This window comes from Bactrocera latifrons, unplaced genomic scaffold (genome assembly GCF_001853355.1).
Source record: "Bactrocera latifrons isolate USDA-ARS-PBARC rearing strain unplaced genomic scaffold, ASM185335v1 scaffold_123, whole genome shotgun sequence".
NCBI classification, from domain to species: Eukaryota; Metazoa; Arthropoda; class Insecta; order Diptera; family Tephritidae; genus Bactrocera; species Bactrocera latifrons.
Genome location: NW_017534664.1, coordinates 384,677 through 410,568, shown reverse-complemented (window position 1 = coordinate 410,568; position 25,892 = coordinate 384,677). Strand labels below are relative to the sequence as shown.

General features: G+C 36.2%; 4 protein-coding genes and 5 non-coding genes across 9 annotated transcripts; 2 read left to right on the top strand and 7 right to left on the bottom strand.

Moving 5' to 3' along the window:
* The first annotated feature begins 928 nt into the window (after positions 1-928).
* Positions 929-6,222, top strand: LOC108978510 (integumentary mucin C.1). Its single transcript, XM_018948844.1, has 3 exons — positions 929-1,221; positions 1,295-1,982; positions 5,727-6,222. The coding sequence occupies exons 1-3, from the start codon at positions 1,219-1,221 to the stop codon at positions 5,885-5,887; spliced, it is 852 nt and encodes a 283-aa protein (XP_018804389.1). The 5' UTR covers positions 929-1,218; the 3' UTR covers positions 5,888-6,222.
* Positions 6,181-9,230, bottom strand: LOC108978509 (SET and MYND domain-containing protein 4). The gene is made up of 7 exons (XM_018948842.1): positions 8,912-9,230; positions 8,655-8,850; positions 8,248-8,592; positions 7,931-8,173; positions 7,025-7,360; positions 6,625-6,964; positions 6,181-6,517 (listed from the first exon to the last, which is right to left on the bottom strand). The coding sequence occupies exons 1-7, from the start codon at positions 9,228-9,230 to the stop codon at positions 6,323-6,325; spliced, it is 1,974 nt and encodes a 657-aa protein (XP_018804387.1). The 3' UTR covers positions 6,181-6,322.
* Positions 9,231-11,914: 2,684 nt separating this feature from the next.
* Trnat-ugu lies at positions 11,915-11,986 on the top strand. The gene has a single exon. It is a non-coding gene; the product is annotated as a tRNA-Thr (tRNA).
* An 802-nt stretch (positions 11,987-12,788) lies between these two features.
* On the bottom strand, positions 12,789-12,860 carry Trnat-ugu. Its single transcript has one exon. It is a non-coding gene; the product is annotated as a tRNA-Thr (tRNA).
* Positions 12,861-15,690: 2,830 nt separating this feature from the next.
* Positions 15,691-16,451, bottom strand: LOC108978485. Its single transcript, XM_018948804.1, has 4 exons — positions 16,368-16,451; positions 16,156-16,302; positions 15,908-16,081; positions 15,691-15,840 (listed from the first exon to the last, which is right to left on the bottom strand). The coding sequence occupies exons 1-4, from the start codon at positions 16,425-16,427 to the stop codon at positions 15,691-15,693; spliced, it is 531 nt and encodes a 176-aa protein (XP_018804349.1). The 5' UTR covers positions 16,428-16,451.
* Positions 16,452-19,071: 2,620 nt separating this feature from the next.
* Trnat-ugu lies at positions 19,072-19,143 on the bottom strand. Its single transcript has one exon. It is a non-coding gene; the product is annotated as a tRNA-Thr (tRNA).
* A 287-nt stretch (positions 19,144-19,430) lies between these two features.
* Positions 19,431-19,502, bottom strand: Trnat-cgu. The gene has a single exon. It is a non-coding gene; the product is annotated as a tRNA-Thr (tRNA).
* A 2,406-nt stretch (positions 19,503-21,908) lies between these two features.
* On the bottom strand, positions 21,909-21,980 carry Trnat-ugu. Its single transcript has one exon. It is a non-coding gene; the product is annotated as a tRNA-Thr (tRNA).
* Positions 21,981-22,302: 322 nt separating this feature from the next.
* On the bottom strand, positions 22,303-23,295 carry LOC108978497. The gene has a single exon (XM_018948818.1). The coding sequence runs from the start codon at positions 23,164-23,166 to the stop codon at positions 22,405-22,407; it is 762 nt and encodes a 253-aa protein (XP_018804363.1). The 5' UTR covers positions 23,167-23,295; the 3' UTR covers positions 22,303-22,404.
* Positions 23,296-25,892: the final 2,597 nt, after the last annotated feature.

The window sequence follows — 25,892 nt, the reverse complement described above, 5'->3', positions numbered from 1 at the left end:
TTAAATTATAAAGTCTTACACAGAAGGATATATTGATCCTTCCGAGTTGCAAAAGTATAAAATGTTCGGTTGCAACCGACTTAGCACGGGCTTTTCAATGTATTTGAAAAACATTAAAAGTCAAGTCCGTTTTAAAGCACTTCTCATATATACTTACACATAAATACATACATATGTATGTATGTATAGTATTTGTACACACTTAGACTAAATTTTTGCAAAGCTCTTAAATATGATTCTAAGTTAGTGTTTTCCAATGAGAAGTGCAAAACTTACGCCGAATGGCACCAAACTGCACGTTAGCTGAAAATATGTTAGCACATACATATGTATGTACATATGTATACTTACTACTACTTACATATATACTTTTAGATAAACAAAGTTTATTTATTTTAATTTGTATTGTTTTGCCACACTTGTCACTAACTATAAATATATGCATGTGTGTGTGTGTGTGTATAAGCATAAACATTGGATTATCAACAGTTTAGCCGGCTAAACAGACATGCAACTGAGCTAATTACTCACCGATTTTGCTTCGATACAGCGAACATCGAACGTCAGGGGGCAATATCGGTTGCCCGCAAACGCCTATCGCATTTCGAGGTGAAGAGCAGCAAGCGGTTGCAGCTCCACAGAAGCTGAGGTGCCGAACTCCGCCAGCATTGTTTACAAGCCAAAGGTGTTCAAATGTAGTTTATGCAATAAATACGCGCACCACGCTACAACCAAACATAACATGTAAATATGTAGGTGAATATTTTGCGTATGTGTTTGTTGTAGCAGCCGATGGATTTAAGCCCGAAAAATATACGTTGCCGATATGTCAAGGCGTTTAATTAATTTAACCGCGAGTTATCAACTTCATGACGAAGGAATTTGCACTAAAATGCTGGCGGTTATACAACAATGCAGCAACAATAAAAACAACAAAAACAACAAGCGAACTTGTATGAAGTGTGTGACTGACTGAAAACGATCATATTTCGTCGTTCACATGTGCGCGATAATTCTGCCAGGCGGCGCGACGCGACGCTGAGCTTAAGCCAATATTTCAGAGGGAATACAATTTGATGACACTAATCGTGCAATCCAGTTGGAAAGAAGTTCTGTTGGCGAGAAGACGCCTCAAACAGCTAGTGGCGGTATTTTATTTGAAAAAAAAAGCGAACTTAAAAATTTTTAACAGCGTGTGAGCAAAAAAAAAACAGTGAAATGGTAATTGTAAAAAAAAAAATTTTTTTAATATTTTTCATTAAAGTCAGCTAAATATGCAAATTTACTCCACTAGGCGAGAGTGTTGTTTATATTGTGTGGTGCTTTGCTTTTGAATTTCGCCTTGACGCAAGATTTCGAACCAGCTCCCTTGGAGCCGGATGTGGACCTAGATTGGGAGTCGGAGCCGGAGCCGGAGCCGGAACTGGAGCTGGAACCGGAGCCGAAGCCAGAGATAAAAGAAACAACTACGTTGAAAGCGGACACTGAGCCACCCACAACAACAAGTACGAGTGAATCCATTACAGATCCACCAACAACTACAACAATAACAACAACAAAAGAAACCCCCACATTCACAACGCCTCCCATAACAACTGAGAGCCTTCCCGCCACAACCGTTGTTATAACAGAGGAGACCATAACGCCCACAACAACAGCAGCAACCACGCCAAAAGAAGAACCAATAACAACGCCTGCAACGAATATCGACCACACAACAACAACCACCACCACAACAACAACTGCTAAACCTTTTATATTTATTCCAACAACTCCTAAACCTTTCACATTTATTCCAACAACAACCACCACCGTAACACCAGTAATCACAACCAGACAAACAGGCTATCCTCCGTATCGTCCAGTCAAACCATGGAATCCTTACACACCACCCACTCAACCACCAAAGCCCAGCTATCCACAAAGTCGCTGCTATTACCGCTCGCAACGCAGTTCACCGCATCTGCAATGGAAATGTGGCTGTAAGTAGCAAACCCCCAATTCCACCAACTGTTCTTGTATTGTTTTTGGTTTTTTTTTATTTGTACGAGTATGTGTTGAAATATGCATGCGAAAATCCCATACCATATGAGTGAGTACATATGAGGATGAAAAGTCAAATATGGAAATTATTCTTAGCATTTAAATTTTCAAAATTTTCTCAGACACGATTTAGTCGCAACATGAAGTGTGTATCTAAGTTTGTGCTTGTGTGCGTACATATTATTAGATATCTTAAGACGAATCATCAAACCAGTGAGCATAATACTATGTGAGAACTACATTTTACTAAAAAGTAACTAGGCTGAAAAGGCCTAGTTTCGTACCAATTACCAAAATACCTGATGGGAATACAATATGTTTGCCAAAAAGTTTGTTAAAGAAAATATATAAATGATCAGCGGGACGAGCTGAGTCGATTTTCGCATATCTGTCTGTTCGTGCGACGTGTTTTAAAACGTGAATTTTCATTTTTTGAAAAAACAATTTATTCATTCGTCCTTTAAAATAGTCACCATTCGATTTTAAGCACTTATGCTAGTGCTCCTTCCAACCCTCGAAATACTTCTCTAAATCGATTTTTTTTTTTTTTTTTTTTTTTTTTTTTTTTTTTTTTTTTTTTTTTTTTTTTTTTTTTTTTTTTTTTTTTTTTTTTTTTTGAGCTATGCCTGCCGAATGTGGAGGTTGGGGTGTTATTGTTTTCGGCAGATAGATCACGAGCAAGCAACGAAGTGTAAGCTGTTAACAAACGAAAATAAAAACAGACCTGATCTTAACAGTTGCTACAGACAGAGTAAGCAATAAATATCTGAAAATTTTATTGTTCATTCCGCTCACTACCATGAGCAAAAAATAGTAAGACTTTGTTCATAATTTTAAAACTCTTTAATTAATTTAAACTTTGTCGTCCCCCTCAAAGTAGCCTCCTTTGATCCCAATACACTTGTGCCAACGTTTTTTCCAATCCTCGAAACAGGTGTTAACGTCAATTTCCAGAATAGCCTTCAATGCGCATAACGATTCAATATTAATGTCTTCAATTGATTCTAAACTGTTTTCCCGGAACGGTCCTTTGGGTTTGCTGGATAGTCAGAAGTCACACGGAAATAAATCAGACCGAATTTCAGTCGAATTTGAAAATTTATCCTAAGCATAGATACATGCTTAGTGATAATTAATCGTTAGTGATAATGCGTTTCCTGACATCCTGATAGTCGTCATGGTTGCACTGATCCTTCCGATATTCCAACGATACCAGTAAGATCTCTGACTATTAATCGTCAATTTTAAGCACCAATTCCTTCATTTTATTGACAAGTAAATGTTCAGTTGACGGCCGTCCTTGATGTAGTTCGTCGTCAATGCGTTCTCGAGCCTCTTTGAATAATTTGTAGCAATCAAAAACCCTTGCTCACGATAAACAATTATCATTCAGGGGGGCATTTTCTAACATTCTGAACGTTTCGACACCAGAAATTTGATTCCGCACACAAAATTAAATGGATAGAAAAAAACTCGACCAATGGGTTTTCGTGTAAATTTTGAATTAAGGAGTCTTACTATTTTTTGCACACAATAGCATATCAATAAAATTAAAAATTTTCAAAAATCAATAAAATAAAAAAATTTTAAATGTCAGTTATTTTCCGAACACAGCCGGTATTAATGCGAAATAGTCTTACAGTTTGTGAAATACCCATTTAAAATTTTGCACACGGCTCTTTCTCCACGAGCTTATCTCTAAGGATCGCCTATTACGGCCCACTTTAGCATATAGCAGCCATACTAACAGTTCTTTTACAAGGTTTTTTGTAAGTATAACAAATAGTTGGTTGTGCGCTAAATGTCAAATAGAAGAGCTAAATGCTTTAAAAAAAACTGAGGAACTATTTTTGTGGAACAGTAAATTTCCTATAAAACCTAAGAAAGCGACATATGAATTTTTCTATCTGATAATAAGTAAATAGTATAAAACTTTAAGCCGGTGCACCCAATTTCAATTAAGAGCTCATATAGTACTTGTAGAGGATTGCTTAGGGGTATCTGAGAACCTATTTTTCAGGAGACCAAGCGAAAAATAAACGATTTTTTATGTACATTTTGGTCAAGTAAGGTCAGTAAACAAATATTATACAAATTTCCCATGAATTCATTGAATTTCTTATGAAGTCATAAAACTTGAAATATACGTCAACAACATTTATTACATACATACATACTTTCTACTGAAATGCTACCATTTGTATTCATCGCGCTGGTGCTTATCACCAATAATAATATATGGACAAAACGAACACTTTGCGAGAGATTGTAGGGCATTTTTTAATTCGAAACTAAAATTGTGAAAATCAGAGGATTTTAAATACAGAGTTGGTATAAATGTTAATTAACATACATACATAACAGAATGTAGCAAAATTAAATGGAAATATGTTTGAACATTCCGCCATATTATTGCTATAAATATTTAATTACTTTATGTGTCCCTGCTATGCTAAACACAATCTGTTACCCCTCAGATGTTTATATGTATCACATATTGTAACATGCAAAAAAGCTTAGAGCTGTCATGTGTACTTAAAATATACTTAACAGCATGCTATATCCAGTCTATTAGAGAAAATTAATCACGCATTTGCGCTTCTCCCATAATATGCTAGTCGATTTTTGAAAAGTGCTCCATTCCGTTTAAATTATTTTACAACTCATATTACTTTCAAAACATTAATTGTATCATTAAATCGATTGCTAGCCCTGACAATGACTCAGTAGAGTCTAATACAAAGGCATTTTTATACTCTTGCAACATGTTGCTGTAAAGCATTATAGTTTTGTTCACCTAACGGTTGTTTGTAACAACGAAATCTAGTCGATATACAATAGATAAAAAGACGAAGCCAGTTGAAATCCCCACGTCTGTCTGAAAGTCTGTAAATCTATCCTTTGAAGCGATAACATGAGTAAAAAATCAGATATCTCGATGAAATTTGTTACGCGTATTAAAAGTATAAGAAAAGTCGACATTTTCAAGCCAAATTTTATTCAGCGAAAAGGCCAATTCCATTCTCAAAGGGTATGTAAACAACAAAATTGCCGCATCTGAGGCGAATAGAAAACTGAAGATATTCAAGAACTGATATTTCATCGAGAAATAACAGTTTGATGTGGTTTGTAGGCCGCTGAAATCATCGGTTCATATTTCTATAACAATGGTGCCGATGAGAACGAAATCGCCATAGCCGTGATAAGCTACTATTTGATGCCTGAAATTAAAGCTCGCGATATCAACGACATTTGGTATCAGCCACTTCTCGTATCAATCAATGGATTTATTGAGAGAACACTTATTTATCCTGTGGGGATATGTAAAGTCTAAAGTATATGTATGTATGTGGACATTATCGCTCCTATTCAGAGCTTGAAGAAAAACAACACGCTTGTTATTCGCCCGTTACCAGTCGAAATGCTCGAACGAGTCAACGATAATTGCACTCAACAGATGGATCATCTGAAACGTAGCCACGGCCAATATTTGAAAGAGATAATCTTCAAAAAATTAATGCCAAAGAATGGTTTTTCGAATGATAAGAAACATTCCCCATTAAATTTGAAATTTCTGTGTTTTTTCTTTAAAAAAGTAGGCGCATAAAATGTTCGGTTACACACGAACTTAGCACTTCCTTACTTATTATTATTAATATTATTCCCTTGATCTCACTCCACAGATTGGCAATATGTAACGCATGAGCATTGCTATCGTTGTTGCCTCTACACCGATGTCAGCTACGCCGGTTGCAACGAAGTCAATCGCTATTACTGCACACAAACGCAACAACAAAAGTTCAAAAATACGAATGCATACAGCAATTATTGGCTGTACTACTAAAGGACAGATGCATGGACCCGTTCATATAATATATACACACATACATATATATAGAAATGTACGCTCTGCAATTGTAGTGGTGACTGTACATTGTACAGTGAAAATTGAAGCAAAATAGTAAGCACGTGGAACATATTTAAGTAGCGGGCATATGGCTTTTGTGTATATTTCTGTAAATTATTTTATAAAAATTTTTTTCTACTTTATATGCAACGTTGTGTAATTTTTTCCATTAGTTAATATTATGTATGCCTGTATTTGTTCGTCAGTTTGTAAATAAAAATTGTAAACGATTTATAGCTGAAAATAAAACTTTAATAAATATTGAATGTCAATGATTGCACAATTACAAATTGCCGCGCAACCAACTCRAATTTCATTACTAATGACAATGGCACAACAACAATTACCTACATGAGTATACATAACTACGCTTTAATTGAGATTATAGAAATTACCCAAGTGCAGGAAGCAGTCCTTTGCATGCTGTTGACACAGGCAAAAATCGGGGAAGGGCGGTGCCAACACCTCGTACATGATCTTTAGTAAGTCAATGAATTTATTCAGTGACTTTGAGTAGTCGCCGGCTTCGTAGAGACGCTTGGCGGTGCGTGTCATCAATTCGGTATCCTAAAAAAACAATAAATTATAATATAATGAAACAATATAGTCAATGAAATGAAATAATAGCAATCAATAAAATTAAAAAGCGAAACAAAAACTTTATGCATGCACACCTGCATCACTTTGAGACCCTTTAAAATGTTGGTGCTCTCGCCGCAAGTCACGCATTTAATCATGAAATCATTGCACGTTGCCGGCACCTCAATTATAGCCCTACACGTTTTGGGCCCATCACAGCGAAAGCGTATGATATCGGTCGGCATGCGTTCGAAGGTGGGCCAATTCTCCAGACAGGGATCACAAGTGCAATCGAACCAGTACAGCTCTTTGAGCTGTGCCTGACGTTTTTCACGCCCTTCCTGCGTATAAATGGGACCATAGTTTTCGGCGATTTGCATACCCGCCTCAATGGGACGTATAGTGTTCACATGTATGGTAGTACCACGATAGTATCTGTGGTACAATAAAAATATAAAATCAATTTTTTATAAATTTGGTATACATAATACACACCTCACCACACCGGGGTCACAGGAGTGATTGAAGAGCGCCAAAGTCGGATAGAGTCCACCGCCAATGAAGACCGTTTTCTCATTGCCATCGGCCTGCTTTGCATGCAATTCGGCCACTTCGTGTGTGTTGAATTGTATGAATTGCAAACTGCGCAATATTATGCCGCCTACAGTGATCAGATCTTCGGGTTTAGGTGTTGCACCAAAGTAATCAGCCTCTGCGAGGCACTTGGTTAGAAAACGTGCCATAAGTGTATGCTGGAACAAATTGGAGGCTGGTCTCGATTTTTCGTGACGTTCTAGATGTGAAACGCGTCTGTAGTCATCGGAAGGTAGTCTGTGATATATAAAGTAATTATTAATAGTATAATCGGAATTCGACTAAAGATATCAAAATGGCGATTTAATTACAGGAAACTTTCAATATCTTCAAATATAATAAGAAATACTTTTAAGTAGATCTTTCTGCTCGGACAATATTGATATTAAGAATTACTGTTCTGGATAAAGGTTTTTCTAGAGATAAGTGAACGAATCTTAGAACCTATATATATATATATATGGCTATAAAACTATATTTATGGCTTCATTATCAAGTTTTTACTACTATTTGCATTTGGATGACAGTTTTTTAAGCCAAGGTTCTGGGTATACGACAAAATAATCTCGAGAGGAAAGGTGAAACATTTTTTGGCAATAAGCATCTAAAGTATATGTATGTCTGTCATTCCAATACCGGTTAGATCCAAAGTTCCTTTGCATAAGCTAAATTCAATTGCCTGTCCATTCGATAGTCGCATATAAGGGTAGGATTCTAGTTAAAGTAATTTTTAATAACCTAAAATTATTTGCGGTAAAGTCTTTAAGTATGGACGGCAGTATATAAAAAAAATCATGCAGTACTTACTTCAAAATTTCCTCGAGGGGTAAATCCTTTTCGATATCAGGTTTAATTTTTAAGTAATATTCCAAAGGCTTATTGGCAACAATGCGCAAAACCATACGACAATTAACTGAAGCGCCGGAACGCCAAATTGTAGGCAAAATACCACATTCGTATTTATGATATGTAGAACTGGCTTTGGATAAACATTCCTCGGAGCAGTAGAGCACATCGGCGCACTTTGGACAGGCCACAGGTATAGCAGTTCTGAATGAAGGAAACACAAACGTTAAAACACTTTATATTTAAGATTGAAACAAAAAAATTCGAAACAAATTTACCTAATAAAACAGTTATCGCAATGTGTTTTGGAGAATTTCTCCAACAGCACCGCCACAAATGGTTTTTCCACCAATATCTCCTCGCCCACAGTAATATCAGTGGCGGCACGCGCAAAGCGACCCTCTGACGGATTCTGATCGAAACGTACATTATCGCTGAGAAACTCCTTTTCATCGGGTATCGCCATTGTTAATTTAGCTTCACCGAATTTTTGCTGCCTCGCCGCCTGTTTAGCCGTCAGCGGATCTCTTTCCAGCATTTTTATCATGGTCATGGCATCCAAGCTCAATTTGCTGCGTCGATCCGAAGGCACTTTGGCATCATCCAAAGCAGTGATGCATTTTCTACAATTAAAAAACTTAAAAATATTTGACAACAATATTTCTTTGAAGTGAAGACATCTTACTTGAAGGAAGCTATGGTATTGGGGTAGGCTTTCTTTACCATATAGCAACGCGCCTGACGTTCGTACAGCTTGTATATGAGATCCTTTGGATAACCCAAATCGATGGAGCGCTGAACATCAATCAGGGTCTCATCATATTTCTCCATGTGAAAGAGGGTGGCAGAGCGATTAGCCAAAATGATGGCACGTTCATTCACTAAAAAAGAGTTCAGTTTTAGCAAAAAAAAGTCGTTAAACGACTTTTGCGTGATACTCACCTTTGTCCTCTGGCAAGGCCATATAACTTTTTGTATAGAAAAGCATCGCTTCGAACCAATTTTTTGCTTTGAACGCCTGATTTCCCTTCTCCTTGAGTTGCGCTGCAGTGTCAGCATTTTTACCAACGAACTCCCTTTTCACTTGCAGTTGTCCGTCGTGTTCACGTATACCGGGAAATTGTTCGACAAATGTCAGCCGCTCGTAATCGTTGCGACATGCAGTTATCTTACCAATCTGCACATCAAAAACGTCCGACTGCGAGTTTTTCAGGTTAAGATAGTAGTCGGGGAAAAAGCCGGTTCTATCAATCAAAGTCATTTTTACTGAAGATACTATTAGATTTGCTGACTTTTGATAGAAATGTTTAGCAATTTGTATATAAATATATTATGGAATATATTTTCAATCTTTCCAATATAAATAGTAGAACTTTTCTTTCACAAAACTGCAGCCAAACTGAAAATGTGGAAAATCTGCCCGTAACGTGGTGTTTCAGTATCTGTAGATGAAATATATTTTTAGATTTCTTAAGAGCTTTATTTCGAATTGAAGAGAAAGACATCCATGCTCAGAGAAAGTGTTGTACTCTCTTACTAGCCATAGCTTCAAAAAGAATAGTAAAATTATTTTGTTTACAAACAAAAATAGCCACGAAAACAAGATACGGTAAGTAGTAACAGAATAAAAGTCTTAAGAGTGTAGAGCGAAAATGGTAAGAATTACATGTGTATCTCTAGTTTGTTTTCTTCGTATCGTCTCTTTCAAGGCGGTTTGAAAGACAAATGCGGCCGGCATAGCGAACGATATTTCGTGGTGATCTTGTATTAAAATTTTAATAAAAACTAAGAAAATTATCTAAGTATAGTCGGACCTCTTGTCAAATAGATTAAAGCTTGCACTATATAAAATAACGGATTTTTTTTTTTTTTTTTTTTTTTTTTTTGTGTTTTTTTTTTTTTTTTTTTTTTTTTTTTTTTTTTTTTTTTTTTTTTTTTTTTTTTTTGTGACGTTTGGTTCTCAATGCGGCAATCCTTTTTTCAGTGTTGGTCTTTTTGACAGATTTATACGCAATTTGGTCTTCCATTTCATAATGAACAGACATTCTCTGGAAACACGTTTACAAATTGTACAAATCATCGGGCCCAGGGAGATGTATGATTCCCATATTGGGGCGACATAATCGCTCAGCAGAGTTGAGAATTCAAGCAAAATTAGACCGTTTCACACCACGATTATAATACGCTTTCTCAGACGAAGTCGCTGTTGCTGCGGTGGAACAGAGTATCGAAAAAGACCTGAATGAGACCATTCGCTATCGCACACAACAATTGAAACTGTGCCCATCCACTTTATGAAGGTGTTGAGGAAAGATCTTTCTTTGAAAGCTTACAAAATTCAACTTGTGCAAGAATTAGAGCCTAACGTTCTTCAATCGGTAAGTCCTCAAAAAGTCATTGTTCACTGTTTGGCGTGCTTTATGAACAGAGGGTGTCATTGCCTATATTTCTTCAAAAATTGAGACGAACGTAAAGTTACTTTGACTGGAGAAAGCTTTACAGCCATGTCTACTTATTTCATGAGGTAGTATATCGTGGAGCGTATAAGCAAACTTTTTCAGAATTTTTTGATGACATCTGTCGAAAAAATGGCTGGGCGAATGAGATGCGTTTTTACACTGGCGAACACGATTTCTCATGCTTGGATCATCTGAAACCCAAAAACCCAATTTATTCTTAAAAAGTACGTGAATGGTTATCGTCCCTAATTGAATCATGAAAAAATGTTGATAAATAAAAAGGTAATTAACTTTTTTTTTTTCCCCCATGTTTTTTTACATAAATTTTGTCAATAAATTATAAAAAAATTATGAGACCAGCAGGAGTGTTTGGTGAACATTAAAAAAAAAATTTGGCAAATCGGTTGAGTAGTTCGACCGGAATCATTTCCACCAGTTTGAAAAGGTGTGTTTTGAGAGAAACGCTTTTAAAGTTTGAGGAATGCAAAAAAAATAAAAAATTTTAAAAAAGATTAAAGATCGCCTTAATTGTAACTAGCTTGCCGTATAATCTATCCAACTAAGATCAAACTTTTACTCTTCATAAGTTTAGAAGATAATACWGAAAATTGTTGTAATCTGAACACACAAATGTGTTTTGTAAATATTACTATGAGGTTATACCTGTAACTACGGAGACAAAAATTCGTGGGCTAATCTGATCATCTCAATAAAAAGCAACATTTCAATAAATACTGGCGCCCACTATTGGGCAATTTTGGTAAACATATTGCATGGGCGACATCTAGCGTATACAACTTGGCAGCAGAGAACGAAAGGTTGCAATCTTCGAAAAGTAGTCTGTCCGCTAAAAAGTGTTGCAAACACACTTAAAAGCGGTCAAAAGGGGATTTTTATTTTCGCTCAGATAGAATAATGATTTTTGAAAAACATTAGCTATTTTAAATATTTTTTTTAAATATTCTGAAAGCGATGAAAATGTTAAAAATTGAATTTTGTTAATGTACATTTCAATATTCTCAATGTCTGAATAGCAGTCATCCCACAGTTAATTTTGTAGAAAAAAGGGTTCTTTACCAAAAGAAGGTGTCTTAGTTAAGTTAACCAGTACTTAACTTATAGATGGCTGCTAACTAGCTAATGAAAAAACGGTCCTTACTATTTAAAGTAAACTTGGACTCGGAAGCACTACTTTTTTAATCACAGACATCATATTAAGCTCTTAGAACATACCTATATAATTATAAGTTGGTGTTCATTTTCGGTAAACGAAACACCGTGACTCATATTCGACTTTAACCAACTAATAACAACAACTAGAAGCTATCAAAATATTTAAACTTAAACTTCTTCCGACTCTGGCGAAATATCTATTTTAGGCACCGGTAACATAATTTTTGGCGCCAACACCCACACACACACACTAACATGTACTATATTCTTGTCCATATGTCGCGTTGGTAATTTGGCGCTATTGACCCCAAGCGCCTCTTTAGCTCAGTGGCAGAGCACTGGTCTTGTAAACCAGGGGTCGTGAGTTCAATCCTCACAGGAGGCACACATAAATACGGGAGTAATTTTATGGACTGCTTATTTTATACACAACGCAAGTTTTTCTTTAATTGTGGAAATTATGAGAAATGAATAGTTGAAGAGTTACATATACTAAAAAAGAAATAATTTAAAAAATGTAGAATAATATTTGTACAGCTGAACGATGTGCTATTCTAAAAATATAATTCCCAACTAAGTCAGTTGGACTAACAACGGACAGCGTTTGATTATTAACTGACACTACTTCTAATTTTTAGAAAAGGAAATTTAAACAATGAATTTTTAAAATTTTTTGTTATATAAATATATGTGATGCCAGTACATACACCATTCGATATGAGTCACCTACCTAGCACCCTATCCCTCTAAACACGTCTCATATGCAGACACTTTGATTTATGCTTATTATTACCGCACGCATTTTAATATTTTTCGCGATTTCTGCAAAACACGCTCCTCCATTGTACTGAGGACTTAGCAACCCTTCTGCTATACAACAATATAAAGGCGACAATAATGGTAAGAGGGTTGCAAACATTTAGATTAATTACGCGCATTTTGACTTTAGAATAATAAATTTAAAATCTCGTTAATGAGACTATTATTTGGCAAAGGGTTTAGCATTACTAGGCGGTTAAGAATCATAATAAAGAGTCCATAAGTAATATTGAAAAGAATCGCATACTGTTAAAATGGCACACGTTGTCAATATTTTGTGCCGTATTAATATACACATACATATACATATATATAACATGGGTAGAAAGCTATTCGAATAAAAAAGTACAGGAAGTTACTTCTATCCATGCCTCCTGTGAGGATTGAACTCACGACCCCTGGTTTACAAGACCAGTGCTCTGCCACTGAGCTAAAGAGGCTCACAACATTTGAGAAAAATATTTTTCTCAATATTTTCAAATATAATATAAAAATAAAGCAAATAAAAGTGTAGCTTAGAATATAAGTTAGCAAATAAACGAAAAGCTTTATCAAAATTCATTAAATGGAGAACACTTTTATGGTTTGATAACGTCAAAAACATATGTTCCGTTTAGAAGCATAAAAAAGTGTTGAAGATAAGAAGCGAGGGAAAAGATGTGTATGAACCTATGCCCATTTTCTATAGTCGTTTGGGTGCGGAGAAGCATATCAATACCCTAAGAAAAATATGATTTTTTTCCTGAATTCGAAGAGGAAGTGTACGGAGAAGAGGAGTTCTAATATTATGCATTTTAGGTAGTTCCAAAAATGATAATTTTCAATTAACGCAAAAAATAATATTTTAAATATTATATGATGAAATATTATTACACAAATTTCTGCAAACAATTGAGACATGGTACTGAAATTAGGTGCAGCGGTTACAAATTTGTAAGTGACGTTTAACTACCATATAAAACAAGTGTAGGCCCACCTCCCATTATCAGCGGTAGAAAACATTTAATATTAATTGCACAAAACCTGCTGACCGGGCTAACAGCTGGATATGTTCTGGTTAAATTAAGTTGACAGTACAGTCTCCAAATATTTTTCAGAAATAGTTATACATAGTACTAATTCATATTTAAATTTTCAATTGAGGAATGCAACTGTAAATGGTAAACTTATAATTTTCAAAACCTATAAGATGAAAAGAGGTATCGAAAAGAACAAAAAACGTTTACTACGGTTGCACCGTATTTTCGTACTTCTTATTGAACCAAATATGTACAATTTTGGTGGAATACTTTTTGCCATCAGTGTAAAATTTGTCTGGTTTGTCGGTGAACAACTGCGAAAAGTAAATTTCACACATTTCACTATATTCCATTAAGAGAGTTCTCCATGGAGCGAAACAAATGGTAGACTGATGATGCAAGGTCAGGGCTACATATATGGTGGATGTACCAAAACTTCTGAGCCAAGCTCTCCCAGCTTTTGCCGAGTCATCAAGCATATGTGTGGTCCATGATGGAAGACGAATTAATTTCTGTTGATCAGTTCTAAACTTTTTCTTTGTTTTCTTTTTTCAAATGTTTACTTCAATCTATTCAGTTGTTGAGAGTAAAATGTAGAACCAATCGTTCGACCAGTCCAGGCTTTGCGACCATTTGTTGAGCTTCACCACGCTTGCACCATGATCTTTTTCACACACTATTGTCGTATTTGATCCACTTTTCATCTCCTGTTACCATTCGTTTCCGAAATGGTTCGATTTCATTTCGTTTCAGCAAAGAATCGCAAATGTTATTTCGGTCCATTAAATACATATATCATGTACAAAAAATTAAAAAAATGTACAATTTATGTGGTACCATCGAGCTTCTTTTTGTAGCCAGCCTTTTAAATGGTTCAAAACCGACGACAACAAATTCCTGAATTTTTGATTTATCGATCGTAAATTATACGTACATTTCTTCTTTCTGAAAATGTAGCTGATTTGTATAGAATATTCCCACCATATAAACTGATCAATCAAAGCCATGTTTTTGTAGAAAAACTTTTTTGTTTGATAAGATATTTTCATAACATTTCACATAGATTATTGTTCAAGACAACAACTAGTTTAGATTGGATCGCACTGCAGCCAAACGGCCAAACTGACAATCCAAAATAAAGTTCTTTTATTGGACTCTTATTTATTTGTAAAAGGCATAAAGCTTCAGTACAACCGAAGTTAACTTCTTTTCTTGTTGTTAAGCAAGATTAGACCTAAAATACATATTTCTATTCGATCATGTACATTATTTAAGTCCTAACTTTAACTCAGGAAAATCAACAACTAAGCAGATATTCACCATGCGCCACATCTTGGAAAATATCCGTGAAAAGAGGATTTACACGCACCCCCTCTTCGTGGATTCAAAGCTCCATTTGTCAGCACATAAAGGAGCTGCCTTTATGTCGCTATATCTGAATTTAGTATCCCGCCAAACTAATACGGCAATACCAAAAGCTACGTCAGAATCGAGAAAAACCTCTCCAAACCGTTTGATACCAAACGCGGTTTCAGACAAAGCGACTCCCTATCGTGCGACTTCTTCAATGGTATTGATATTATTGGTCTCAACAGCCGCGCAGTTAGTTCGGCTTTCTCTAGAATGGATAAGAAAGTGAAGAAAATTGATCGGGTAGTGAACGAGGGTCAGACAAAGTATTTTCCGCCATCAAACAAACAATCGTCGCACTCGCGACTTGGCTCCTACGACACGCTTGACAGTCATAACATCGAAGTCGTAAATAATTTCGTCTATCTTGGAACAATATATATCGCATTCGATGATCTATGTAGAAATATACGACAACATTGACATAGTTCAGCGAATTAACAGACTGCGGCTACGCTGGCTAGGTCATGTCGTCCGAACGGACGAAAACACTCCAACTCTGAAAGTATTCGATGCAGTACCCGCCGGAGGAAGCAGGCGAAAAGTAAGACCTCCACTACGTTGGAAAGACCAGGTGGAGAAGGACCTGGCTACATTTGGAATCTCCAATTGGCTCCAAGTAGCGAAATGGAAGAACGACTGGCGCGCTGTTATAAACTCGGCTATAATCGCGCAAGCGGTGTCTACACCAATAAGGAGGAAGCAATTTATTTTGCTTTCAAAAATATCTACTTCGTTGATGAAAAGTCTGGAAATTGCAAGCTTTTTTATTTTTAATTTATAACTGAATTCTAGCTGCTATATATTATTAAAAAGAAATCTTTAAAACTTTCAATAATTTTTAGTCATATGCCTCAATTACACCATCCACATTACCTCGCTTTACACCATCAGTTTCCCAACGAGTTTGTATTTCATAAAATCCTGCAGGCAATGGTATAAAACTGGAGAGTTTATCATCGATAAAATATCGATCCAAAATAATATCGTGCTGGAAGAAAAGTAATTGAAAGTTCGTATTTTTTGAAGAAGTTCGATTAAATTTTCTCAATACCTACATCATAAGGACAAGTGTGATTTGCATTACTGTGACTTTTAAGGCCCGAAAATCGGTAGAATAAGTCAGCCAAGGGATTGCGACGTTTGTTGCGTAAGAAAGCGCAAGCGTCAATCCCAAATTCATAAATCGAACGGTTGCGATAGTCATTGCGCTTCTTCAGTTGTAAAACGATCTTTTAAGAGTTTTATATTGGTTACCATATAAAAAAGAAAATAATATTATATAAAACTACACTTGTCAACACACCTTCACATTATCAATAGGCAATTGCAGCAACTTTACGTAGAGCGATAACTCATTGATATTGCGTCTTACGGCTTTCAGGCGACACGTTTTGAACTTGGCAAACGATTCGTTCGTGGAATGGCATTTTATGTTTGTGAATTTAAATTTCTATAAAAATAGGTGATATGTATATTTATTATAATTGTATACAATATATGGCGTTGGAAACTTACACCTTCTGCACATCCAATTATTATTGCAAGCAAGAAAATTGTTTTCGACAATATCAGCATTTTGCGCACATTGGACCGACTTGAATGGATGATGCGACTCAAATGAGGTTTAAATGGTGTTTAATGCACATACATACGTATATGTATTGATATTATCAGATATAATAGCCGATGATTTAAACATAAGAGTTCAATTAAAAGGTAATTTATTACCAAAATATTTCAAATACCGGAACCTTTACTCAGATTTGTACATATGTGCATACATACATTACCAAACACCTGCAATGAGTATGACTAAGTCAGATCGAAAATTCGTGTTGACAACACCATCAAATCAACTCAGCTGCTCATACACAACATTTTTGGTCGTGTCACTTACAGAGGAGCGTCAACTGATTTGATGTAACCAGAATAATCTTTTGCTCGGTAATTACTATCGAGTGAACAGTATGGCCGACTTCAGTTTAAATCACATCATTGCAGTACAGTCCGATCAATTACTCGAGTAATTTAGTATTAATTCGAATCATGTGAAGCATGGTCGGTGAAAAATAATAAATTTGAGTGTGAGCATGGAAAATTCCGATATGCACATTCGTACAGCAAGTAAACGAACAAATAATTGTATTTTTATATAACCCGAGCACTGTGGAACAATTATCAGGTGTTTCGGTATTAAGTGAGCGTTTTTTAATGAAAATCAAATACTAATTTCGAATGGGAAGTAAAAAATGAAAGAGTAAGAAAAAAATTAACTGCGCTTGCGCCGAAGATTATAGTTTCTTCTTCCCATATTTTTTCACAAATCAATAGGTTTCTCATGCTTTATTTTGATTGGTTGCTTTGTATGGGAGCTATATGCTAGAGTTGTCCGATCTCAACTATATATGCTATTATATTCGGAGATTAGCCGTCTTAAATTTCCTTTAGATATCTTGTCAAATAAAAGTTACCCAAACAAGGTGGACATTGATAGATTAATTTTGTATGACAACTCTACGCTATAGTGGTCCAATGTAAAGAATTTGTTTGGGGATTGTACCAGGCAGACTGGCATCACTAAATCGACTCACCTAMGTGACGACTTATCTAGTCGCAATGATTATACAGGGTTATCCAATAACAGTGATATGATTTTGTAAAAAAAAACACACACTAAATGTTAATGAAATATAAATGTTTTTTTTTATTTAATGTGAAGTACAATCGATACAATAATGTCCTGAATATATCATCATTAAAATGGTCTCCATGATTTCTTTTGCAGGAACAAATTTGATCAACCCAATTTTCGTGTATTTTCTACTAATCACGTCGCATGTCATAAATAGCAATATTGATTTCTAAGCTTGAAGAGATTCTGGCTTATTACTAAAGACCAATGACTTCAAATTACCCCACAAAAAGTAGTCTAATGGGGTTAAATCACAATTACTTGAGGGTTATTTAATACCTCAATTTCTTGAAATCATCGAATCTCCGAACTTTTTGTGTTCCTTTCGAAAGAAGTACGGACCGATGTTTCCACCAGACCAAAAACCATATCAAACTGTCAATTTAGGCGAATGCAATGGTTGTTGATAAATAATTTGTGAGTTTTCTTCGGACTTCTTCAGATGAGACTGATTCTTAAGTAGAAATAGGTTTTTACGGATGCAAGACCAAATCCTTTCTCACAGTCTGCCAGGTTGTGGCTTGAGACAGTCCCAATTCTTAAGAACGTCTTGAGATCAACAAACAGCGGTTTTCAGCAATATTCGCCTGAATGGCAGCAATATTTTAGGTAGTCGATAAAGTATTTTCGTATTTTGTCAATAGATGTCGTTGCAGTCGTATATCTCCAGTGCTACTAATCACATTGTGTCATACCATATAGTGTGGGAAAGGTAAGATTTGAAACTTCATTTGACCAATAAAAAATTAAATTTAATGTTGAAAAAAAAAAGTTACAGCTGGTCAAAAAAGAATGAATATAATGAAGAAATTCGCTATACTTTGCTATTTGTGTATAAAAAATAGAAGATTGCCACGCAAGACATCAATGAAATTAGTAAAGTTTACGGAGACGATTCTGTATCAGTTCGTGTAGCACAACCATTGGCTCGCCTACGTTCTCGAAATTTCGATTTCTACTGATGAAAGTTTTTACACTGATGTAAGAATGTGTCTAGGGGAAAAATGGCAAAAAGTGGTCGACCAAACTGGTACTTCTTGTTTATTCATTTATTATTATAAATATAAGAAAATAATAATTTGATTTTGACAAAAAATGCGATAAGACGTTTTCGGCTACGCAATATTTCATAGGATCTCCGACGTTTAATTCTGAATGTTACAAAAAGTTGATATATCCCAATCAGGGTATACAAAATTAGGAGATAATTTACATGATAACATTCGGATTTTGGAGCTCAACGACCTGATATTTAACTATTTCAAACAAAGGACCAACAACAGTTGTCTTAAATTCGTCAAGATATTTAACTATTTCAAACAAAGGACCAAATTACTACCGCAGAAGAATTTGATTCTTATTTAATAACAGTTGTCTTAAATTCGTCAAGTGTTAAGAGAGTAGCGAATCGAACAAACTTTATCAGCTTTTCAAACAGACAAGCTGCAAGAAGCTATGTAATAATAATACTACTTCGAAGGAAACTTTAAAATTGGAAAACTTTAAAATGTCCAGATAATCCTGTTATGCCTCCTGTGAGGATTGAACTCACGACCCCTGGTTTACAAGACCAGTGCTCTGCCACTGAGCTAAAGAGGCTTTTCAATTAAATCTAATTAATTTAATATCTAATTGCAGTATTTAATCAATAAAAAAATCATTTCAAGTTCGAAGATGCTGTATTCAAGTATATAGTTTTCTCGTTAAATTTAAAAAATAAGATTTTTATGATTTATACAAAGTTTTCAGGCGTGCCTTAATAATTAATAACCCAGCTTTCATTTAACTGCATACTTCGTAACTAACTCTAAATGATCTTATAAAAGATCTTAAAGGTTTAGTTGTCCTAAGGAACACCACTTAAAAAACGAAGAGACGCTGTGTAATGCCTCCTGTGAGGTTTGAACTCACGACCCCTGGTTTACGAGACCAGTGCTCTACCACTGAGCTAAAGAGGCTCCTAAATATGACTCTTCCATTTTGAAAGTTTTAAGAAATTAACTTCAACTTTGAATATTAACGTTTAAAGTTATTTTAGTGATATCTAGTACTATATGCTACGTATTTTGGGTAAATAACAGAGAAGTGGGATACGTATACTCAGAATTTAATTGAAACCAGGTACTAAGTGCTTAAAAGCACTGTGCTTCAAATACGACGGTTTTTGATATTAGTTACTTTTTAGATTTATGGTATAGTGACAATAATTATGAATGACCTAATTCATTATACTATATATTATTTTTATCATATATTTTATAGAGTTTTGGAAGACTGTTGGAGTAGAATTGTTATGGTTTTTAACCAGAATGATCCAGTTTTATATAGACCTGTAGACCGGGAGACTGACTGTTAAAGCGTTAAAATCTTGCAGAATGGTTGACACTTCACATTATATCGTATAAGTGTAAATTAGAGGCGTGTCCAATAATGGAAACATGTCAAACACTATACTCAAGAAATATTTAGAAGACATTCCCAATATATGCTATATCGGACAAATTGATCTAAAACTGGCACTCTATGTTATTAACAGAGGACCTGTCAACACTTTCAAAAACTTCAAGAAGTATGGAGACCCAGTACACTACAGTGCCTTTTAAGCAGAAGTGGCTCAATCAAAATAGGAGTAGACGTACTTCTCCGAAGGGCCTGTTATACAGGTCTAGTCAATCAGTGAATGACCTCACTAACAGCAGCATCAAGCTACTTCCATATTAAGCTTGTCTGGGTGCCTTGCCACAAAGAAATCGTGGATAACTGAAGAGCCAACGAGCAGATGCTCCTCTGTCTTCAAGCACGGTAGGGTGTTACTCTGTCGTTGAGTATTCGATTGCTGAGTTAGCGTGAGCTCAACTAGTGTTACTCAGCAACCAGTGTTTATGAGAGTGCCTAGATCTATTAAGCTACTAGCTCTTAGTAATCGCCACAATGATAGCTGTCCAAACTGGGCATTGTCCCATTGTCACCCACGCTGTGAAGCTAAGGGTTTTACAGGACGCAATTTGCTAAAAGTTGCAGGAAGGTAGATGAGTTGGAAAAATCTCAACACTTTCTCATTCGTTGTCCAGTTGTCGCCAGACTAAGGATAAAGCATTTTGGTTACCATATTTTCTACGAACCCAAATTGGCACTTTGTCAAGATGCCTTTCTTTTCTTTTTCCATACCAAAAGTTCTGGGCACACAATCCATTCACCTTTAGCTGTCCAAGTGGGACTAAATACTCTTGGCTTGCCAATATATCAGCCTATTAACCTAGCGTATGGATATTCATAGGTCAAAACCTTACCCATTAAATTATAGCAGTACAAACTCATATTTAAGCTCATAACAGAACCTGAAATAGTGCGTCATGAAGATTCCTTTCAATAACAAAAACAAGAACAACAACAGGAGTCAATAACATTGCCGTTATTGGCTATTGAGTCGAGTCGCCATATTACAGCCGTACAAATAATTCAATAGCCTAGATGCGTTATACAAGTGTAGATAGGTTTTTCCAATGGAGTGGAGGTCTTCCTCTTCCTCTGCTTCCCCTGGCGAGTAGTGCGTCGAATACTCTCAGTGCCGGAGTGTTTTCATGCACTTGGCCGATTGAACTAGCCAACGTAGCTGCTGTCTTTTAATTCGCCCGTGACTTCTAGAGTTTGGTTTCTACTCAGCCCATAGTACCAGTCAAGTCGCGATTGTGACGACTGTTTGTTTGATGACAGGAGATATTTCGTCTTGCCCTCGTTCACTGCCACACCCATTTGCTTCGCTTCCTTTTACAGTCTGGAGAAAAAAGAACAAACGGCGCCGTTGCTGAGGCCAATGATATGAATAATCGTTGGGAATCACCTAAATGAAAAATTGATGGTCTATTAAGGGACGTACAAGATTTGGCAGATACAGATATTCGCTTATTATGGTCATACACTAGAGTTATTTAAACTAATATTTCAAACACATAGCAGATGTAGACATCTAGTATACGTGGAGTTAGTTATGCGGTTATTTCGTTGAGACGAACTTTCAGTTTGAGAATCTTCTAGTTATCTAGTTTATTTTCAAATCATATGCCGAATATAATTAGTTGACATACACCTCACCAAAGTTAATGTTTATGAATGACTACTGGTTATGCAAGATGAGGGCTGAACTCATGAGCTTGCATTGTATTTAAAAATATTTGACTAAACCACAAAGCATCTACCTATAAATGGCCTGTCAGCCACTACTAAAAGTAGTCGGTAACGGGCTTTGGGCTCAATATATCTTAGGACAGTTCAGATCAAGCTGTACTGTGTATTATTTTCTGTTTTCAGCAAATGGTACTACGTATTTATAGGGTTGATGTAAAAAACATCAATGAAGGATTATATGCCTCCTGTGAGGATTGAACTCACGACCCCTGGTTTACAAGACCAGTGCTCTGCCACTGAGCTAAAGAGGCGCTCAAATCCATAGTTGTATACAAAGCCTGTCTTGTTTCGAGATAGTAAAAACTTTCGGCAAAAACTTATCATTTCTAATTACTTTAAAAGCAATTGCATGTACAATGCCATAGAGTCTTGTATGATATGTATGGCATATCTTGATGGCAAAATTCCAGTAAATTTTTAAGACATAATTCTGCCTACATAAATCGTCTCACAGTTAGCTTCAAATATATAGAGAGAAAAGCACACCAATCTTAAAAGCATTGAATCTTCAGTTATTTATTCATTTATTTATTTGAAATCACATTCCGCCAGTCCATAAAATATTTCCTCATACTTCACAAGCATCTACATACATACTTGTATATGTATGTATATACCGTTATTTTTAAATTTCCCCGATAGAAAATCTACACCATATCAAATTGCATTTCGCGTTCAATCTGTTGCATTCAAGTCATTCACATTGCACTGCTCTTGACTCTCCTGCGGCGCGTTGCTGCTTTGCATGTCGTGCATGGCAAATGGTCGGGGTATGCCCTCCTGTGACTCTCGTTTCGGTGTACTCCATGTAAATTTAGAAAAGCTTACGTTTATTTTGCCACCACTTCGCATGCTCGCCCACGGCCGCACCGCTGGCGTGCCAATACGCTGTCCCGCTATGTTGGTGTTGTTGATGGTTGCCGGCGTCGGTGTTGACATTTGAGGTGTTGCCTGTGATTTCGTGTGTGTTTCCTTGCGAACACCTACCATCAGCGCTTCACGACGCGCATTCTCCTGAAACTGCTTGACGCGCTCTCTCATTGCCGTTTCGCGTTTTACCTCTTTGTCGATTTCCGTACGCCGCTTTTGTTCAAACCGCTCAACAACCAGCTTATCACGCTCTTTATTACGCTCCACAATTAAATCGGAAATCTCTAAACGCTTTTGCTTCAATTCGTCTTTCGAAAGCTTTTGAAATACCTCGGGCCAGATGCCTTTCTGCTTCTTAACGAGCACAATACGCGCTTCATTCTTGAAAATGCGACAAAAACTGGTCACCTCGTCGATCTCGTGCACCAAATGGCGTTCAAAGAATATTGGTGGATTATTGAATTTAATATATTGTGGTAATAGGATCACATCCGGTTTGCGCGTTATCAGCCGATTCAATTCGATAATTATTTTAATATCTTCTTCGGTTTGTGTTACTTGCACCATGACTGTTGGCTTGTAGACTGATTGTGTACAAACCGCAAAGTTCGTTTTCTGTTGTCTCTCGGCAATTGTTGACCTCTGTCTGATCTAGGCGAAATCGAAGTGAATAGAAATTGTGTTTTCATTGATTGCTTTCGCTCGATTTTGATTTGTTTTTGACTTCCGTGTTTGTTTTATACATCAAAGAAATTATATCAATATTTATTTACTTTTTCTTTCAATACCTGTCTACCGCATTCGATAGATTTATCGACCAAACAATACAGTTGATAGCTTGCTCGTCCTGCTTGGTCGCTGGAGCAGCGAAATGACGACCACCGCTTTGCATAAAAGTTTATGCACTTGCATACTTACAATAATATAAACAAGGGGGTGGTTCAACAATACACCCAAAAATTTGGAATATTACGACATATGTGCATTATTTTGATGAGGGTTTTTTGAACGTACATATTTCAAATTATAAATAATTCAGTTTATACGTATAAATTTTAACAGAAATTACTAATTATTTACTGAGATGTATATAAGTATTTGTCTTAACCTCAACCACCAGGTTTAAGTTCCCCTCCATCTCTTGCATTGTCGGTGTATACGACATCTCCAATAAGCTTCCTGACCTGAATCAAACTTGGTAAAAAGTTAAGCTAGAAAATTTGTACTTTCGAAAAAATCGAATTTACGGAATAACGACCCTGCATTAAGGACTTTCATTAAACGCTTCATTGTCGACGAAATGTGGGTTTAGGAATATGATGTCGAAACTGTTCAACAATCTAACGAATGATGCTCCAAAAATTAACCGAAACTGAACAAGAAATTCGCTGACGGTAGTCAAACGAGAGTCAATGTGTCACCGACCAAAAATATGCATAAATAGTGTTGTTAGAGTATCCCATCTCAGGTTGAAAAATTGTCGAAATCAGACTAAAGCTTTTCAAGGCATCTTATTTATAACGCATATTTGAACCCCAGTCATAACAACACGTTGCTGCGTAAAAAATGGGAATGTTTCTTAGAAAAAGTATACTTTTTTAATTGCGAGAGTGTAAAATGTCCGGTTGCACCAAACTTTGCCCTTTCTTTCTTATCTTGAAATAGACTATTCCGGTTATCAATTCAATGTTTTATGACAAAATGTACCACACACCAACAGGAGCTACTTCGAACTGAGTAGGCAAAGTTCTCTGTCGACGAATAAAGACCAAATTCTACAACTCATCATCCCCGTCCTTCTAGTATATGGTGCAGAGGCTTAGGTGATGACAATATCTGATCGGTCGGTGTTACGAGTTATCGAGAGAAAGGTGGTGCTACGGCTTTATGGTTCTTTGCATTGGCAACAGCGAATATCGCATTCGATGGCACGATAAGTTATAGGAGATATATGATAACGTTGACATTTATAGTTTAGTGAAATAAAAGACAGCGGCTCTGCTGGCTAGGTCATGTCGTCCGAATGGATAAATACACTTCAATTATGAGAACATTCGACACAGTACCTGCCGGTGAAGCAGAGGAAGATGAAGACCTCCACTCCGTTGAAAAGACCAGGTGGAGAGGACCTGGCCATATTAGAATCTGCAATTGGCGCCGAACAGCGAAAAGGAAGAACAATTGGCGCGTTGTTTTAAACTCGGCTATAAACGCGTCAGCGATGTCCAAGTGGAAAAAACTAAATATATTGTACCTACGACTAATTGCGTTTTAATCTAAAGCACAGGAAAAAATTTGCTATTACACAATTTTATACAACTGAGTAAAAGTATTTTTGGTACCACCCTTTGAGCAAACAGTAAATACACAAATAACTGTCGATACATGGATATCAATGGTAATGGCAATACTGTGCCAAAAGTGTTATTTGCATAACTATGCTAATCAAACATTACCTTCTTGAACATTTATTTTTACAAGTATTCTTACTATTGTGACCTGCTGGAAAAATTATTAACGTGATATCACCGATATCAAAATCGCGTCAATCTATTGGCTTCTCTCTGAACGATCCCGTTATTCTGATGAACAGTTTGAAAAGGTTAATCTGAGGCATCTCCAAGACTTCGTGAACAAAATTCGGCCGATACTTACGATTATTTTCCTTTTCAAAGCTTTACAGTCGCATTGAAGACTTTTGATAGTCTCCTCCTCTTCTAACTCCTGACGTCTTCTACAATAATCGCTATAAGACTGGCATGTCTGCCGATTAGACATTTAATAGGTCACTGTCACCCCTTATAGAGTTCGTTTATCATTCCACTTGAATTTTAATAGTTGGCATGAGAGACCCATATTCAATTAATATCGCATTTGCCTGCTTGTTGAGACTAAGAGACTTTAGTGATCTCAAAGCTGCCAGGCTATCTGTATTTATAAATATATTCCTTGTTGTGGGCATACTCCTCGTCGGAACAAGAAGGCTTTCTTTAATTCCTGTGAGCTCCGCTTGAAAGACACTACTGTGGTCCGCTAGAAGGAAGGATATTTTGGTATCTAGTTTCGCGGATAAAACACCATCTCCCACTCGATTATCTAGTTTGGAACCATTCGTACAGTCGGATAAGTTTTTATACTATCGCAACAAAGTTGCTAAAGAGAGTATTATTAGTTTTGTTCACATAACGGTTGTTTGTAAATCCTAAAACTAAAAGAGTCAGATATAGGGTTATATATACCAAAGTGATCAGGGTGACGAGTAGAGTTGAAATTCGGATGTCTGTCTGTCCGTC

Bases quoted from the DNA above. Each gene is read 5' to 3' on its own strand.
- LOC108978510 (XM_018948844.1), top strand. The intron at 1,983-5,726 runs GTAAGTAGCAAA...CTCACTCCACAG, and splicing joins TCTGCAATGGAAATGTGGCT to ATTGGCAATATGTAACGCAT.
- LOC108978509 (XM_018948842.1), bottom strand. From the start codon at position 9,230: ATGACTTTGATTGATAGAACCGGCTTTTTCCCCGACTACTATCTTAAC. The intron at 8,851-8,911 runs GTGAGTATCACG...ACTCTTTTTTAG, and splicing joins GGCCTTGCCAGAGGACAAAG to TGAATGAACGTGCCATCATT. The intron at 7,361-7,930 runs GTAAGTACTGCA...TATATATCACAG, and splicing joins CCCCTCGAGGAAATTTTGAA to ACTACCTTCCGATGACTACA.
- LOC108978485 (XM_018948804.1), bottom strand. From the start codon at position 16,427: ATGCTGATATTGTCGAAAACAATTTTCTTGCTTGCAATAATAATTGGA. The intron at 16,082-16,155 runs GTGTGTTGACAA...AACTCTTAAAAG, and splicing joins TGCCTATTGATAATGTGAAG to ATCGTTTTACAACTGAAGAA. The intron at 15,841-15,907 runs GTAGGTATTGAG...CTTTTCTTCCAG, and splicing joins ATCACACTTGTCCTTATGAT to CACGATATTATTTTGGATCG.
- LOC108978497 (XM_018948818.1), bottom strand. From the start codon at position 23,166: ATGGTGCAAGTAACACAAACCGAAGAAGATATTAAAATAATTATCGAA.